This window comes from Pavona decussata, unplaced genomic scaffold (assembly GCF_977016875.1).
Source record: "Pavona decussata unplaced genomic scaffold, jaPavDecu1.1 SCAFFOLD_114, whole genome shotgun sequence".
NCBI lineage: Eukaryota > Metazoa > Cnidaria > Anthozoa > Scleractinia > Agariciidae > Pavona > Pavona decussata.
Window position 1 is genome coordinate 672,098 of NW_028145528.1, and position 16,829 is coordinate 688,926.

General features: G+C 37.7%; 1 protein-coding gene across 2 annotated transcripts; it reads left to right on the forward strand.

Moving 5' to 3' along the window:
• The first annotated feature begins 1,675 nt into the window (after nucleotides 1-1,675).
• LOC146470018 (putative cytosolic Fe-S cluster assembly factor v1g210509) lies at nucleotides 1,676-16,768 on the forward strand. Of its 2 annotated transcripts, XM_085122105.1 has the most exons (22): nucleotides 1,676-1,755; nucleotides 1,829-1,870; nucleotides 3,285-3,335; nucleotides 4,271-4,332; nucleotides 4,917-5,010; nucleotides 5,507-5,602; nucleotides 5,866-5,902; nucleotides 6,755-6,809; nucleotides 7,955-8,037; nucleotides 8,163-8,217; nucleotides 8,721-8,792; nucleotides 9,572-9,693; nucleotides 10,567-10,639; nucleotides 10,737-10,788; nucleotides 10,964-11,005; nucleotides 11,088-11,162; nucleotides 11,976-12,032; nucleotides 12,150-12,219; nucleotides 12,807-12,900; nucleotides 14,150-14,194; nucleotides 15,209-15,239; nucleotides 15,705-16,768. In XM_085122105.1, the coding sequence occupies exons 1-22, from the start codon at nucleotides 1,690-1,692 to the stop codon at nucleotides 15,774-15,776; spliced, it is 1,446 nt and encodes a 481-aa protein (XP_084978231.1). In that variant the 5' UTR covers nucleotides 1,676-1,689; the 3' UTR covers nucleotides 15,777-16,768. The 2 variants fall into 2 exon arrangements, with proteins under 2 accessions (XP_084978231.1, XP_084978232.1); XM_085122106.1 differs by lacking the exons at nucleotides 1,676-1,755; nucleotides 1,829-1,870; nucleotides 3,285-3,335; nucleotides 4,271-4,332 and adding an exon at nucleotides 4,740-4,841 and having other exon boundaries at nucleotides 4,883-5,010.
• Nucleotides 16,769-16,829: the final 61 nt, after the last annotated feature.

Here is a 16,829-nt window from a genome sequence, read left to right on the forward strand (position 1 = left end):
CACTTTTTCAAGGTCATGAAACACATTGTAAATTCTATCGGCAAGCAATACAAAAGGGATATAAATAGAAAACTCTTCGGGCCCGAAAACTCTTTGAGAGTTCGAGAAGGGCATCCCAGGGACGCTTCCCATTAAGCAGAAATTTACAGTTCAGCTGATTGAAATGCAAATGGCGCGTGCATCAAACGCAATTTCCTTTTCAAACGAACGACGGCCTTCGGAGGCACTCCACTTTTTCCGTTACAACCGATCACAACGGAAATTACCGTTCCAGTTATGCCCTGGTCAAACGGTTCATGATAGTTGATGATAGTCAAAACTATCATCAACCATTATTAACTATCAAGCGAGTGGTCAAACGACTCGGAGAAACTCGTGATAACTGACGATAGTTTACCGTGAGCCTCTAGTGTCAGGCAACTGCAGAGTGTCATCACAAACAAAACTTCGCTTGGTGAGTTTTTCGCGGCGAAAGAAAGCAGCTGCCTGCTTTGTTTTCCTTCAGGTGTTGGAAGGACTAACTGAAAATTAATCTTGAGTGCGCTAGGGTAATCGCTGGTGGCCGGCATGGTGGAGCAAATACTCTCTCCAGGCATCGAGAAAACCTGACAAGGGTCATCTGGAGAAGAGGTTGTAAATAGAGAGAAAAGAGCGACGTGAGCTCGACGCCACTGTGACGGCGAAAAGTGGCTGCAATAATTGGAGTGCTGACGTTTCGAGCGTTAGCCCCTCGTCAGAGCGAACTCGCTCTGACGAAATATAGAGTCCATTGGCTCCTTAGAATAAGTGGTACATATGAAAGATCCGTTTTGCCTTTAACAAGGGACTGTTTAACAAGGCATCACAGTATTATCAAGCAGCTCAACTGACAGCTCTATCAAGCAAATTAGATTGTCGATGATGATGACGATGACGATGACGAAAATTATGTTGATGATGATGCCAAAAGCAAACTTGTTTAATGTATAAATTTACAACATGAGATGTCGCTGTTGTGTTCTTGGTAGACATTTACTTTACATTTATATCTTAATACTAAATACTTGTCTTTTTTTGGGGGGGGGGGAAACAAATAAATTTTATTGTATTGTCTTTTAATATGAAAATGCTATCCCTGTCATACCATAAGGTTAATGTTAAAACACAATGCTTGCTATGTCACATGAGCGTAAATTTATGTGATCCTATCATTTTCACTGATTATTTTTTCATGACCCTCCCTTTTCAGGGGCTCCAAAAGTTTATGACCCTCCTCAATTCTCCCCCCCCCCCCACCCCCCGCCCTCCAATCCCCCGCTAATAGACCATTTTACAGTTGTTGCTGTGTCACCTGGCTTATGGCTGGAAGCGAGGCTGCAGGTGACCTTGTTTTGATACAAATCTCTTTACTTTTCTTATGCAAATGTAGGCTAGTTTGCATCACAACAACACAATTTACATGATATAAACAGTGAGGTCTGTATCAATACAAGGTCACCGGCACTCTCACTATCATTAATAGGCTCGGTCACTGAGTAAACAACTGTAAAATGGCGTATTTCTAACAAGTCCTTTACTCTCACCATGCATTGACAACGTAACCGAGTTTAAAAGGGCCTGGGGCAAGAGAAAGCTTGCGATCGTTCAGTGGTAATACAAGTCGGTACATTATATGTCCCCATACACCACGTACCTCCCAAGTAAAACAAAATGGCGGCTGGTTTTAGTGGAGCTCTACAGCTGACAGATTTGGATGATTTCATCACTCCTTCACAGGTTAGTGTAATGTTATCTATTCCATAAAGAGGTTAAAATATTTCTTCTAACTATGACGTTCATATAATTACAGGAATGCATCAAGCCAGTGAAAGTGGAGAAGAAACCAGGCCAGGTAATGATGTGTAAAAAAGCTGAGTCACAATTCAACAAAATTTATACCCTGAAATATTCCGCAGTTGGATGGAGGAATGTTTAGTTCTGTGTCTTGCTCCCTGATTTATTGCAGTGTAGTGTATTTCAAAGGGGCTCTTTTATCATCGTGGAGGATCCCTTAGATTTCACTTGAGAAAGATACAAGATTTTGTACCAGCTGACAGTGCATAATTTACGATTCTCTTATGTTACGTCATATTGTTAGCAAGAGATTGATCTCATTTATTTAAGGAAATTATCCACTTTCCTTGATTCTAAAATTCTGAAATTCAAAGCTTTCATTACCTTTCTCAAGTGAACTGTTCAATAACATTTGTCACATGACCCAGCCAGGTCATTGTCACATGACATGATGTCCAAGCTTATGGCTGGGGGGTGAGGTCCATTATCTGGCAGGTTAAGGCTGGGCATTCAATGGCTTGAGGAAAGGCAAAGTGACTGCTGTTCTAGAGGACAACAGCAACCTGTAATATATATAGGAAGTAAAAGAGCAGAAACAGGGCCATTGGATCTGATGGCTATTTACCACTTGCCTTCTTAGTCCATTGTCCTTCTTTGGAACTCTGATCAGCCACTTTTATCATTATCGATTTATCTGTATTCCAATAGTATTATTGTTATCATTATTATTATTATTATTACTATTATTCATAATGATGATGATGATGATGATGATGATGGTGTGGCCACAGAAAATGATGACACTCATGTGATTGGCAAATACAGATGTCTATATTTCTTTTTACAATAACTGTCCAAATTCTCGCGCGCTGATTGGCTCGTAGCTATTGTCTATAAGAGTACAGACAATAAAAATGACGTCAGATGTAACGCGCGCGCTTTCTCAACGAAAAAAATAGCCAATTCCGCTCGTACTTTTTCCATGTTATTGTAAAAAACAAATCGACGGCAGTTTTCTATGGTCTATACTCTTATAGACCATAAAATGACGCCATAAAATGTCCAAAACTTGGCAGTGAAACCACTCGCCTGCGGCTCGTGGTTCCACTTGAGTTTTGAACATTTTTTGACGTCATTTTATGGTCTATAAGAGTATAGACCATAGAAAACTGCCGTCGATTTGTTAAATAAATGGCACATTTTAGAATAATTTATTTTGAGCTTGTGAAGGTGTCTTTGGAAGCCACTCATCATACAGTACTATTTAAAGTTCTGAAAGGTAATGTATCATAGCCAGTGTTCATTACATCATCAGTGGATCTTCTAAAATTCCCATACTGCAGGTAGAACCATTTCTATATAGCAGATGCATATATCATGGTATTGCTTGCTGGTTTTATAAATTTAACAACATACATTTATGTATATATAAATTGTATTTGTTTTCCTCTCTGATTTGTTATGTTGGGCAGTTGGCAAAAATCAAGATTGAAGATGATGGTAGTTATGTTCAGTTGTCAGAGGTAAACATGATTTCACAACCAATAATACTACATTATTATTTTAAATACTTACATGTGCGTGTTTTTCCAACCTGGATGAGTCTGGAGTCTGGGATCAGCCACTGTTTGAAAGTGAATGCTCTGAAAAACAAAACATTACTAAAAAATTGAAACATAATGTATCATGTTTCCAGTATTACTGTCCTCATATCAATAGTTTGTGTGTGCAGATGTGAGTGTGGTGTTTTGTATTTTTCATGGTATTGCCTATGTACTGTGATGCTAATTAAAATTAAATAAATAGGGTGAATAATAATACAAGAAGAAAGATTTTAAAAGGGGATTTGACTAGTCTGCGAACAAGCTCCCATTAGTGGGGTATAGGGTGAAAAGAAAAATTGGTGAGTGGAGCGAGGTAAGCTCACTGAACAGTCTATTCCACTTGCATCTTGGGAGCCTATTCATAGGTTACTGGATGTGACCATATCAGGCGCGTTTACTCTGTTTAATTCCAAAAACAGCCATAAGAAAACAAAGGTCTCGCACACCCTTCTGTAAATTAACTAGTTTTAAACTATACAGTTTATGGCCTGACAATTGAAACAGGCTGGCAACCTTTTTGTGTTTTAACTGTATGAACCCACAAAAGTGCAGATGGTACTGATTCTAATTAATGAGAGACATGTGACTCATCCCTAATGTCACATACATGTACTTGCCAGTTGCAGAGCTTAAGTTTAGAAAATTAGCATCAAATTTCTTGGAGCAAAATTAAACCATAAGTATTTACGTGCATTAACAAAATTTACTTGTTAGTGAAGTATGTAGGCCTGATTTTCCACCTTGCTGGAGAAAATGTGTTCTGACACTCAAACCCTAAATTATACTGGATCCAACAGAGTGGGAGAAATCAAGCTTCTCCTTCTCAGTTCTGACTCTGTACATTCTTTGTTAAGGGTGGTGAGAGGACCAAACTACAAAGAGCCCAGATAACACTCAACGATTGCCTGGCTTGTAGGTATGTATATTAATATCAATTATAATAAATATTCTATTAACAGAAATGAACTTGCTTCCTGCTGTCAAGACCTTTTGGAAATAATTTGTTATACATTGAATTGGAAAAGCGCAAACTTCAAAAAGAGTGTTGTGACAGTAATTTTAAGAAAAAGCAAGTATAAATGGTAGATATCTTAAGGGTTTGCTGCCTGGACTTGGCGTTTTAGCCTGTTACCAAACCGCCTAAATAACATAGGCTGTTATTTACACAATTGTCACATAATATAGGCTCCAGTCCAAATCCAAGCATACATATATATCTACCCATCTGTAACCTTAGGTCCCAGTTGTTTTCATCATTTTAGGGTGTTTTAATGTGGATAGGTTAAAGTGAGATGAAAACACTAATGCGGATGAAAATATTTTGCTATGTTTTTGGCAAGATGAAAACAGAGACTTTTCAACCTGCAATTGCATTGGTGTGGATCAAGATCCCCTAAGATGCACAAGCCTCACCAACATGGCAAGGTGACAAGGATCTCTGACTGTGTCCTCTATCCAAATGAAAGTGCACATGAATGATCTTAAATGTTTTGTTTCTAGTGGCTGTATAACATCTGCAGAGAGTGTGCTGATAACCCAGCAAAGTCAGGAAGAATTGTACAAGATTATAGCAAACAACAAAAAGCTTGCTGAGGTACAGTAGACCCTTTGATAATAATAGGAACCCCTGCTAAGCCAACTCCTTTTGGTCTGTGAAGTTGATAGCCCTGCAAAGAGCAGCTAAAGATACCTGACTGCAAAGATGACACCCCCACTCATTATAAATTGAAGGCTTTGTTCAATGCAAAAGTTGCTTAAGGTTAGCAAAGTTATCAGCTAGCTAATCTGCTGAATTCAGAACCAAGGCCAAAACAAAAATACAGAAATTTTTTCTTACTAAAATAATGGAAGTGCCTTAAATCAAAGTCTTATGTGAAACTTGTTTTATAAGCAATGCTTTAATCCCGGTAAAGTCAAATGTTAAGAAATAAATAAACAAAACGATTATGGTAATAAAAGTGTAAATGTTTCGCTGGGTGATGCAGATAGCATGGGTAACGACATTGAGTCCAATGACTCTGCTAAACAGGCAGCAGATGACAATATTATTAATATGCTTTCTGCATTAATGTCTTTTCATTATTTTCTAGGAAGGAACATCAGCAGGACAGAAGGTGATCGTAGTATCAGTGTCCCCACAGTCACGTGCATCAGTGGCAGCTAAATTCAGATTAAGTATAACTGAGGTAAGCTTAGATTAATTTTAAGCCTTTTGAACTTCTTTTACATCAGTCTACTTATCAACTCTATGATAGGCATTACAACATTCTCAGAGACTCAGAAGTAGATAGTCAGGTCAGAGCCTAGAGATCAAAAGTCTCTTAATTAAGTACAGATTTAGTTAAGATCACTGCTACAACAACAACAACAACAATTTTCTATGGTAGTTTCTTACTCTGGTTGTCCTTGGCATTTGTGACACCAAACTGTATTCCTTTCCTTTTTTCAGACAGCAAATAAATTGCCAAAGTTTTTTAAAGATTTAGGTAAGAGGGGAAAATAACATACCTAAAGTTTTGTCAAATGTGGTAGACTATTGAAGATGACACATGGCACAGTAGTATGTGGTTTTAAGTCCATTCTCTGTTTTGGATACCTGGTTTTTTGAGGGGGTGTTAACATGATACCCATACAACTTCAAACCAAGACATGTTCATCTTGCCTCCCTCTCTTTGTTCTTTAATTGTTTACACAATGCGAGTCCAAAATCTCATATTGGTATGAGTCATTGCTGCCAGTTCACCTCAGTACCCATACTGGATTACGATTCTCATCCCAGTACAAGAATTGAAAAGAAAAGATTTCCACACAGCCCCATACATTGAATGGAGTTTGATTTGCAAAATGTATACATATTTGTAATTAACGTTTAGGGCTGTGCAAAAATCTTGCCCAAAATCCATCCTGGTGTCATGTAAACGTGGTATGACTGTTTGCTTCACATTCCTCTTGAAGAAAATGAAACTTGGTAGAGTGGCTCCATAATAGCGTTTAATATGTACAGCTGTAAACACTGTTTAAAGTTTGTTAGCAGAATATAAGTTGTCCCCGTATCATGTAACCACACCCAAACACATTAGTCCTAAGTTCAGCTTCATTGCTCTGATAATGAAGCCACCCAGTCTTAAAGGCTGCCTGCTACCATTCAGCATCACTATTTCTCTGGTCATCAATAATTATTACATGTATGTCACTGATAATTTCAGTGATTATCATAAATTGAATATTTAAATCATTTGGATTTCATCTGGATTTCGAAAAAAAAAACAACAACACTGTACTAACTGAATACCCAAAGAAAATTAATAATAATTATTTTAACCTCACTGAAATTTCAGGTGTTCACCATGTTTTTGACACTACCTTTTCCAGGGATTTTAGTCTGGCAGAAAGGTTGGTAAAGATCTGACCATGTTTTTGTTTACTGTCCTTAAATGTTCCCATAAATTTCCTATTTTGTGACTATAACTAGTTACATTGTTCTTGTACATTGTAAGAAACTTTATTTCACCACGAGGCCCTGTTAAATATGTTTTAAACTTTGCAACAAGGATGTGAAACAGTGACACAAAAGTAGTGAAATGATCACAAAATATAATGGGAAGGCCGGGTGCTGCCTAACTTGCTACACTAATGCAAAAAGTTAGAAGAGGACAGCAAATCTCTTGTTTTTCAAACTGGACAGTGATTTGGCGATAGTCAGGAAGATACAGAAGAAGTGTTAAACCTGCTGTACTGAGGCAAGGTGCTGCCTAGAGTCAACAAATTAAAACAGGTTCTGAGTGGCTCACCTATGTTAAAGTGGCCCTTTCTATAATCTTTACATTTTTCATTTCTGAATGATATATATTTCTTTACTGGTTAAAACAAATAATTTATTCTGATAGGGGCTTTCTGAATGTCAAAATAACATTGTAGTAGCTTTCAGTGCAGGCTTTTTTTGTGCTTGGCCGAGTGTTGGATGAATTGCTCGTCCATTGGGCAGCCATCCTGGATTTCCAAACGTAGTCTTCTTCTCATCATAATCCAAAATGGAGGCAAGGCATTCCACAGAAGAAAATACTGAGCATTCACTCGCCCCCAAAGTATTCCTGCACTGCACAAGTTTTACCAAAATTGTTACAAGAAAAGTTTTCAAATTCAGAAGGTGGCATGCATAGACCTGATTCTTACATGGTCTCAACGATGGCATCCCCTCATTGATTTGCACTCAATGCTCTACCAGAGAACCATACCCGTTAATTGGTTATTAATTTATTATAGTGAACACCTGTCACATTTATATTAAAACGGTTACAAATTTTGTTGTAATTGTAATCAATCATGGTTTTTGTAAATCTCCACTCCAATCACTCTATTTGTCACTTATTTTAATTAATTAAAATAGTAATAGTAGCTATCATTCTGTTGGAAACATCAAGCCACTAGCCTGTATAGCTACTTCAAAATTGAGTTTAAATAAAGTTTATGGTGATGATCAAGATCTTCATAAAGTTAAGAAAGACGCATTTGCAATCAATCTGATTGTTCTTTTCTAGTCAGAGAGAGTTTGTTCAAAGATTAAAGAATCATCAAGCAGGGGAGAAGAATAACATCCCCATGTTGGCATCTGCTTGTCCAGGTAAGAATTAATGATGGCTTCGTCATAGCAATGTCATGCCTTTGGTAGATGGTACATGTACTTGGTAGATGATGAGGTTTCGTAGCCAGTCCTTCAATTACCCATGTCTTTACCTATGTTGTTAGGTTGGGTATGTTATGCAGAAAAGACTCATGGAAGCTACATTTTACCTTACATCAGGTAAGGGTGCGCTCATGTTACTCTTTTCATTTTTTTCATCAAATTCCAAATCGCTCTATCTGGATTATTTCAAGCACTTTAGCCTCTAGCTCGTGAGATATAGGCAAGCACGCCCAGTGCCATTCACATTAAATAAATTACTTTACTTTTACATTTTGGTGTGATCCAACAGGAAAAAAATTGCAGCATTATAGACAGTTGGCTTCAGAAGTAATTTTAAAAGCTCTATTTAGTGTACTTTGTAACTAAAGCACCAAGCCACTGTTACAATCATCAATTCATTGACGTCATTTAAAAATCAATTGCAAAACATCAACAACTTGAAATTAGTTACTACGACTTTTTTGTGGTACGTTTAGGAGGCAGACGATTCTGGTCATCACATATTGTTTCACATTTCTCATAAAAAAGAAAAGAACTGTTTAATATAAAGTCTTATACCAGGTTTACATCTTTATGACATACATTTATTAAATTGTCTTTTGTTCATTATCTTACTGTAGCACAACAAAATCTCCTCAACAAATAATGGGTTCATTAGTCAAGAATTATTTGGCTGCATCATTAGGGAAAAGGTATTTCTTTCTTTGTTCCTTTTTTTCCTTTTTCGTACGTTAACACTAGCACTCCGACTCATTTACATCTCTCAAAAAGTGAAACTTATTTCAACTTAAGAGGAAAACAAAGAAAAGAAAAACAGAAAAGTTTAAGCCTCGAACCCGAGTCGTTTGCTTCATTTCTTCTATTCATAACCAATACACCAACGAGGACTAGCTGCCGAGGATTGTATTTTTTAATGTTTTTATCTAGAGTTACCCATCACAATGAACGAAAGCTAACCGTTTTGGAATCAGTGCTTGACCCTAAATACTCTAGATCGGTGCTAAACCCCAAAATGATGATCCTTGCCTAGCTGGGGCTCTATTCACTCAGTTCTCTAACTAATAAGGAGGTTCTGTTCCCGTGTACATCTGTACCATGGCGATAAGGAATACGACATTGTGTAAACCTCACAAGGTGTCCAAAGTCAGTTCTTGAGATATGGAAACGAATGTTAACCTTTTTTCGTATAGACTTATAGTATTATAGTGTGATTATTGGGGCCATCCAATTGCATCAGAGAACAACACATCATTTCAACTTTATTTGAAGTCGAAATAATGTATTGCTCTGTCTAGGACTGATTGAGAGCTTCAACAACTAATTTGTTGTTCTATGTTCTATTCCACGAAGAGACAAGATATAAATGGTGTGTTGTTGTTGTTTTTTTTATATATTTATGTTCAAGCAAACTTCATTTCTCGACCCTGATGTTGGTTCTGTAAAATGTTTCAGTGTTTTTATTTCTGACCAGGCCGGATGACATGTACCATGTAACGATCATGCCCTGTTATGATAAGAAGCTCGAAGCTTCCAGAGAAGATTTTTATAATGACATTTACAGAACCAGGGATGTGGATTGTGTTATTTCAACGGGTAAGTTAATGAAAAGAAATGCGAGCAACTACTGTCATATCTACAAGAAGTATTTTTTTTCTGTGAGTGACGCAGGCATACTTGGGAAAAGAAAATCCAAGTACTCCTATCAGGAGTTGAGCCTAAGACCTTCCGATTACTAGTTCGGATGCTCTACCACTGAGCTACAGGAGACTCGTGGAAGCTAAGCCTTCTGTAACCTCTGATTAATTTTATGAACTCCAGTTCGAGTTACCTGTCAAACAAAGGTTTACAAGCATCACAAGTAATCAGCTACAACTTTTCATGATCCTAAGCTTTGGAGTCATTTGTTAAAAGAAACTAAGCTAAAAAAAGTGATAAATTTGACGTGGTACATCGTTACTCGGGAAAATAATCAATAATCAGAGAAACTCATGTTGTTATGTAAACAATACAGAAGGAGGCTACTTGTTTACTGTTAGATCTACAATAGACTGGAACAACCTCAAGACATTTTTAAAGAAATTAAAAAAAAGCGAAAACTGTGGAGTATTTTAAAGGAACAGTTTTAGTTACTTATTGGAGAAACAGAAAAATGATCAGAGACTTTTAGATATATAGCTCTTTTTTATTGCCTTTTTGATAATGTTTTAACATTTTAATAATGTTTTAAGATGTTTATCGTTTCCTTAAACATTTTTAGATTTAGGATGTCGCATAAGATTTATTTTGTAGTTTTCATCTTTGTTTTATGATCGTAATGGCCACAGGTTTATCAGTTTATAAGTACTGTCACGTGTAACCCTCCTAAAATAAAGAGTTCAACATTGTTGATTTTAAACTAAGGTGCAAGAAATCTTCTTTTATTTTTTTGTCACCTAAATGTTCTGCTGTTGTGTTTCGCTTTTGCAGTTGAACTTGAAAAAATGTTCGAGGAGAAAGGTGTGAACTTCCCCGAGCTGGAGAGTGGGGAAATGGATGGGCTGTGAGTTCAATATTCTTTCTTGGTGTTCTTGTTTTTAACTTGTTTGAATTTCCGAGCTCCAGTTCATGATTTGTCTGTCTATATTTTCCGTGTTTAGATTTACAAGTGTTGATAGAGATGAACTGGTCAGCCATTCTGGAGGTGGCTCGGTAGGTGCTTCTGAACATGCTGTTGTTTTTTTTTGTTTTTTTGTTTGTTTTGTATATACATGCACCTTGAAATTCTGTTTCTGCTGACTGTGGAGGTGTCGTGGTGATTTTACAACAAAGGTTTAATTTACAATAAAGAAAAGATTACAAAACTTGTCTCGCTCGATCATTTCAGGGAGGTTACCTGGAACACATCTTCACATTTGCAGCTAAAGAGGCAAGTCTCATTCAATTTTTATTATTAAACTTATGACGAAAATCATTTAGCAGTGAAATGACTCGTCCATTCTTTCTCGCAGTTGTTTGGCAAAACGGTAGATAACATAACGTACAAGACTCTCCGAAACAAGGACTTTAAGGAAGTGACCCTGCAGGTAAATTGCCGTTTTGTTGTCTACCATTTATTCAAATCTTAATACCATAGAGCGGAGAGGACACAGCGTAACTCGGGGGGGGGGGGGGGGGGAGACCGTCTCTGTGGATAAAACTAACGTCTAGCTTGCTTAGAGGGGAAAGGGTTACTCAGTCTATGTAATATTTATGGCTGTATGTTTGTAAAACAATTGTTGGTACTCTGTACCGTACATGTAGCTTGCATGCCTGATTGATTCTTACAACGCACGGTCCCTACTCCAAGTAGTCTGAATACAGCCCACTCCCTTTGTAGCTGAGTTGTCATCGTCGTTCTTTTAGCCAAATGCATTTCTGGCCCAAATCAATCAATCAATCACCAATCGTCCTTTATTTATATGCAATGTTTTCATCAGTTGAAAGTGTTTAGAAGTATGTTTGTTTTATTCGCAAAGGCTCAGAACCTGTTGAATGAGTCATTTATGAGCAAACAGCGTATGACTTTGGACATTAGAGTTCAAAGGCGACAAGTGTTAAATCACGTGACCTATCATCTTTTTAAAGTGGCACCAAAGGTTTAAATTCTCTGACTCCTTTGACAAGTACGTCCACAAATGTACAGACTCACTGCTTAAAGGTCTTATGACAGTCACATAGCACATATATGAACAACCTATACATCATCATAAACTATTTAAACTCTGATTTAAGAATGACACAAAAATAATAAAGGTAAACACTGATTAAAAAAATTAACCATGAGACAACTTAACCATTACCACTTGTTTCAATATTGTGTGCCACTTAACACAGTCTCCTTGTTTTTCTCACCGAAGGTGGATGGACACGATGTCCTCAAATTTGCAGCGGCTTATGGGTTTAGAAACATTCAGGTTCGTTTGCCTCTGTTGCAATATAGTGTAAACTGCTGTGTTAGTAAAATCGTACAGTAAAATACTGTGAACTTACTAATTGGCAATTATTGTTGGCTAATTGTGTTTTGTTTGTAGAATCTTGTTCAGAAAATCAAGCGGGGTAAATCCCCGTACCATTTTGTGGAAGTAATGGCTTGTCCATCAGGTAAGACTCAATTCTTATTGGCCTGCATAGCAGGCCCATGAAATTCCTTCCTCATGCGGCCCGTTCTTTCTCGCACTCTAATTGTTCTCCTTTTTAAAAAGGGATTTTTCATGTTCTGTACCCTGCTAGCAGAAGTTTCTTTCTGGCGATTTTTTTAGCATGTATGAAGTCGTTCGTGTCTCTTGCATTTTGCGTAGTCGGCTTGTTTACTTCCAAGCCGACTACGCGAAATACAAGAGACGCGAACGACTTCATACATGCTAAAAAAATCGCCAGAAAGAAACTTCTGCTAGCAGGGATACATTTTCTGAAAAAAAGGCCTGTCAAAAATTGGTCAATGGACACGAACCGACCACAACATTTTTTTCCTGTTAAATTTCTGAAAAAGTCCTGAAGTTTCATAACGTTTGCACAAATCTTTAGAAAAGTTATTCAGGTTCAAAGTCGCGGCGGGCAAAATCCGCCCCCACTCCCTCTCCCCCAGTCTAGATAAGGTAAAAGTCAGTAAAAGATTTGAAAACGTGAACGTCATTGCAGACGTAATCATGATGTCTATGACATGAAGTATTTTTTTATTTTGGTTCTAGGCTGTCTCAACGGAGGTGGTCAGATAAGGCCTGGTGACGGGGAGACATCAAAAGAACTGATAAATAGACTGGATGAACTTTACAATTCACTCAGGTGATTTAAACACCATTTTTGTTCAATATGGTTGCCCAGTAAACAAACTCGGACTGGTCCGTGGGAGTTGCGATCGAAAACGTTTTAAGATTGTAATCCTAAGGCCAGATTCACCAAGGCCTCTCAAAGGGGAAGTATCATGGGGTTTTTTATATCTTTTGTTAAAAATGATGAAAAAAGACCTTCAATCAGCTGCCAAATAATTCTAGAATGACGAGAGGAAAGAAATCAACTCAATTCTTGAAAGGAACAACTCGTGATCTGTTCTAGTGCATTTTGGAAACAAAAATGCGAGAACTTGAAAAACATTAGCTTAACATTTTCAAGTTCTAATCCATACCGGCCTATTCTGTCTCTGGCCAGAGGCACTAATCGACAGTTTTATTGCACTGGGGTGATAATTTTTTAACAAACTTGACAATTATTTTGTTGTTTCTGCTGACAGACAAACATTTTTGTGTTTTGAAATGACAGCAAATTTGCGTGATACTTCCCCTTTTCTGGTAAGATATGTCCTTCGTGTTGCTTCTTAACAGGAGTCTACTGTTGGAATAACAATAGCCTGTTGTTAGCAAAATAATAGACTGTTGTTCAGAAACAATACCTTTGTGATGCATCTAAACTTGGAAGACTTGCGTGAATCTCACTCGTGATTATATTTTTTGACGTTCGATATGAATGACTTATCTGAACATTGACCGATTCTCTCAGATTTATATTTTCTTGTACCGGGGATGATCCCGGAAGGGACTAACATTCTCTACAGACAGAGGCAGGTATTACTCCATTGGACGCTTCATATTACAGAATAACAAGAGAGAACACTTGCCTCCCACCAATGTGGCCCAGGTTCAATTCCCGGACTCAGCATCATATTTGGATTGAGTTTGTTGTTGGTTCTCGCTCTTGCTCCGCGAGGTTTTTTGTCTGGGTAATCTGGATTTTTCTCAAATCAAAAGCCAACATTCCAATTCGATCCGGAATCCGAGGGCCACAGGTTTATTAGCCGTAAGACTATCAGTTGTCTGTCGTGTTGAACCAAGACGATTTAGAAGAAAGCAGTGATTGGTGATTGAGGCGGAGTTGTGGATCACGCGTTATAAGGCAAAAGTTACTTTTTTAACGTTTTCTTTGTCAAAAAAAAAAAAAAAAAAAAAACAGTCGACTAATCCGTTAGCATACATTTGTTACTGTATTTTTTGAAAGACATATCGTTATTTTGTCGATATATTGTTTTTCGTTTGCTTAGAACAAGAAAACCTAGTGAGAATCCAGCGGTGGAAAAGTTATACAAGTGAGTATCATCAGGGGTCTAAAATTGTCGTCCTGTACTGTTTTTTTTTTATTTTTTTTATTTTTATTATTCACCACGACATACATTCATAGAAAGTTACAGTGAATAATAGACTAAGATCTTAAATAAGTTTACAGTGAATAATAATAGTAAAAGAAGAAGTAAGAAGTGGCGAGGAGACCTCAAGAAACCCCCGAGAGGTCTCCTCGGAGATATGTTAGGACTGTAAGACTAGTAAAGACATTGTATTTAGATTTTTTAACATACGGTGGTAAGACTATAAAGACATAACAGAGTCGGACGTTTCATACAATTAACTAAGGAAACAAGTTTACTGAGGAAATAAGTTCCCACGAAAGTGTGAACTAGGCATAGCAGGAGAAAAGAAGCATTCTTGGAAGTGTCTGTAGTAGTTGGTAATGAATGACGTATAACTATTCTGAATGAACCAACGAACCACTCACCGGGCAGAACGTAGAAGGAAAAGCAACATGTAACCCGTTCCAAGCGCAGGAAAACTCACGTGCATTGAGTCATGATTAGACTGGATTCTTTTACGAATTGGCTTCTTTCCGTTTGGATAGATCAATAGATCACATAAAACAAACACAAGTTTCTTAGTTCACACACTTTCATGTTTATGTTCAACAAACGTTCTTGTTATTTTTGAGAGACAGTATAAACCACTTTAGCAAAATGAGCACACGAGGCATAGATACTGTACCGATTATTTTAGCTGCCGACACATAGCGTCGGTGGGACCCATCTAAAAAACGGCTTTTCTACTTTTTTATGTACTGAATGTTTAACACAAAAGTCAAGTTTGTTTGTTTTGTTTTCTTCTCTCCACTCAAAACTTTCTTGAATCACTGAAGCGGCCAAACAGCTTGTCGGAAATATGGATAAACAGTGAGGTCGTAGTCATATTAAAGAAGATGCTGTTGCTGTTTCTCAGTTAATTATTGTAACAGTGTGTTTGTTGACTTTTTTCGTTTGTTTGTTTGTTCATTTTAGGGAGTGGCTTGATGGAGAATCTTCACAGAAGGTAGGGCGAGTGACTTGTAGATATCGATAAAATTCCGGCGTGTTGTTTGGGACCAGTCTCTCGAAAGCTCCGTTAACCTACCGCGCTCGAAAACTATTTATAGTATATGCAGAGCAAACTAATGTTCAATTTATATTAATTATAAAGGATGCATTTTAAAAACTGAAATAAGACCAAGTTCACGTTTCACGTTGAAGTTCACGTTTCTAATTTTTTTCATGTGTTGTTTTCAGGTCAGGTCTATGGTTTACATGGTCTCTTTTTATAACAGTGGGGCAAAATATGGGGGGAGGGGGGCGGAGCTTTTTACATTTCCTGAAGTCTAAGTTCTGGGGTTACCACATATGAAGGAAACTAGTAATTCAAATTAACCGTCAACACAGTTTTTTACCTTCGGGAGGGAAAGGGTAAAATGTATAAAGCCTTTAGGTATCCATTTGTTGTAATTTTCTTTCACTTACTCAGGCAAGAGAGATACTGCACACAAGATACCACGAGGTGGAAAAGCTGAACACAGCGCTCAACATAAAGTGGTGACGGAAGAAACGTTGTGTTGCGTGACAAGTCACGCAACACAAGCTAGCTCCACGTCACTTATTGCACGTGAAGAATCGTGCCCAAAACGTCAGCAAAAGTAGTGGGGCCTTTAAACAGGAGCGCGGTGATCGCTATGGGCTAACACGTGTCGTGATTGTGCTTGATTGGCCTAAGCGTGAATCATCAATCGCAAATTTCTCTAGACTATTAGAACCAGCATTTGCCAAAGCAGGAATGCGTTTCCTCTGTCCTGCACGGTAGCGTTAGGAGTGAGGTGAGGCGGGGAGGGGGGAGGAAAATGGATCAAGTGGTGAAATGAATGGAGACAATAAGCCAATAACTTCGCAGACACTCTTTGGGCAAGTACATTAGGGAACGTTGGGACGAGTGCATTACATGACGAGCCACAGGACGTCTTCGTGGGAGGCTACAAATACATGCGCCTTTTGTCTCCCTTCGTATTCCTGCGAGAGCTTCAAGCGAGCGACAGCAATTGAAGGCCACCGCATGTATTCGCAGGCCTTCGAAAAAATCGGTACGGATTTCTTGAAAACCTTAAGCAGACGATTGCCGCGGATTTAAGCGGGTATTTATTGTTGTGGAAATTTTTTCTCAGTGGGGTGTAAAGTAGGGATCTAAATCATATAAAACTGGGGTCAATTTAATAAAACTTATACACTTGTAGTTTACAAGCTGGGCCATTTTAGTTAAAAATGTAAACGCTTTTTTAAATTGGCCTCTAGTGTGAATATTGAATGCAAGCAATATTTTTTAGAGAAATACATAATATTTATTCTAATTGAAAATGATAATCAAAACTCGATTTAATAATTCGTTTTTAAGTGCCTTGGTAGCCCGAAGCGTTTTGATGCCTCTTTTTGCTCCGTGCTATTGACAAAAAGAGACATTACCACTTTAAGCAAGCTATAGAAAAGACTGAACAAACATCATCGTGAATTGACAGCTGTATATTAAAGGATTTTATGTGTAAAGACCTTGTAGTGGTATCATAAATTTAAGCGGTTGCAAAGAAAACCTGAAGAAAATTGTTAC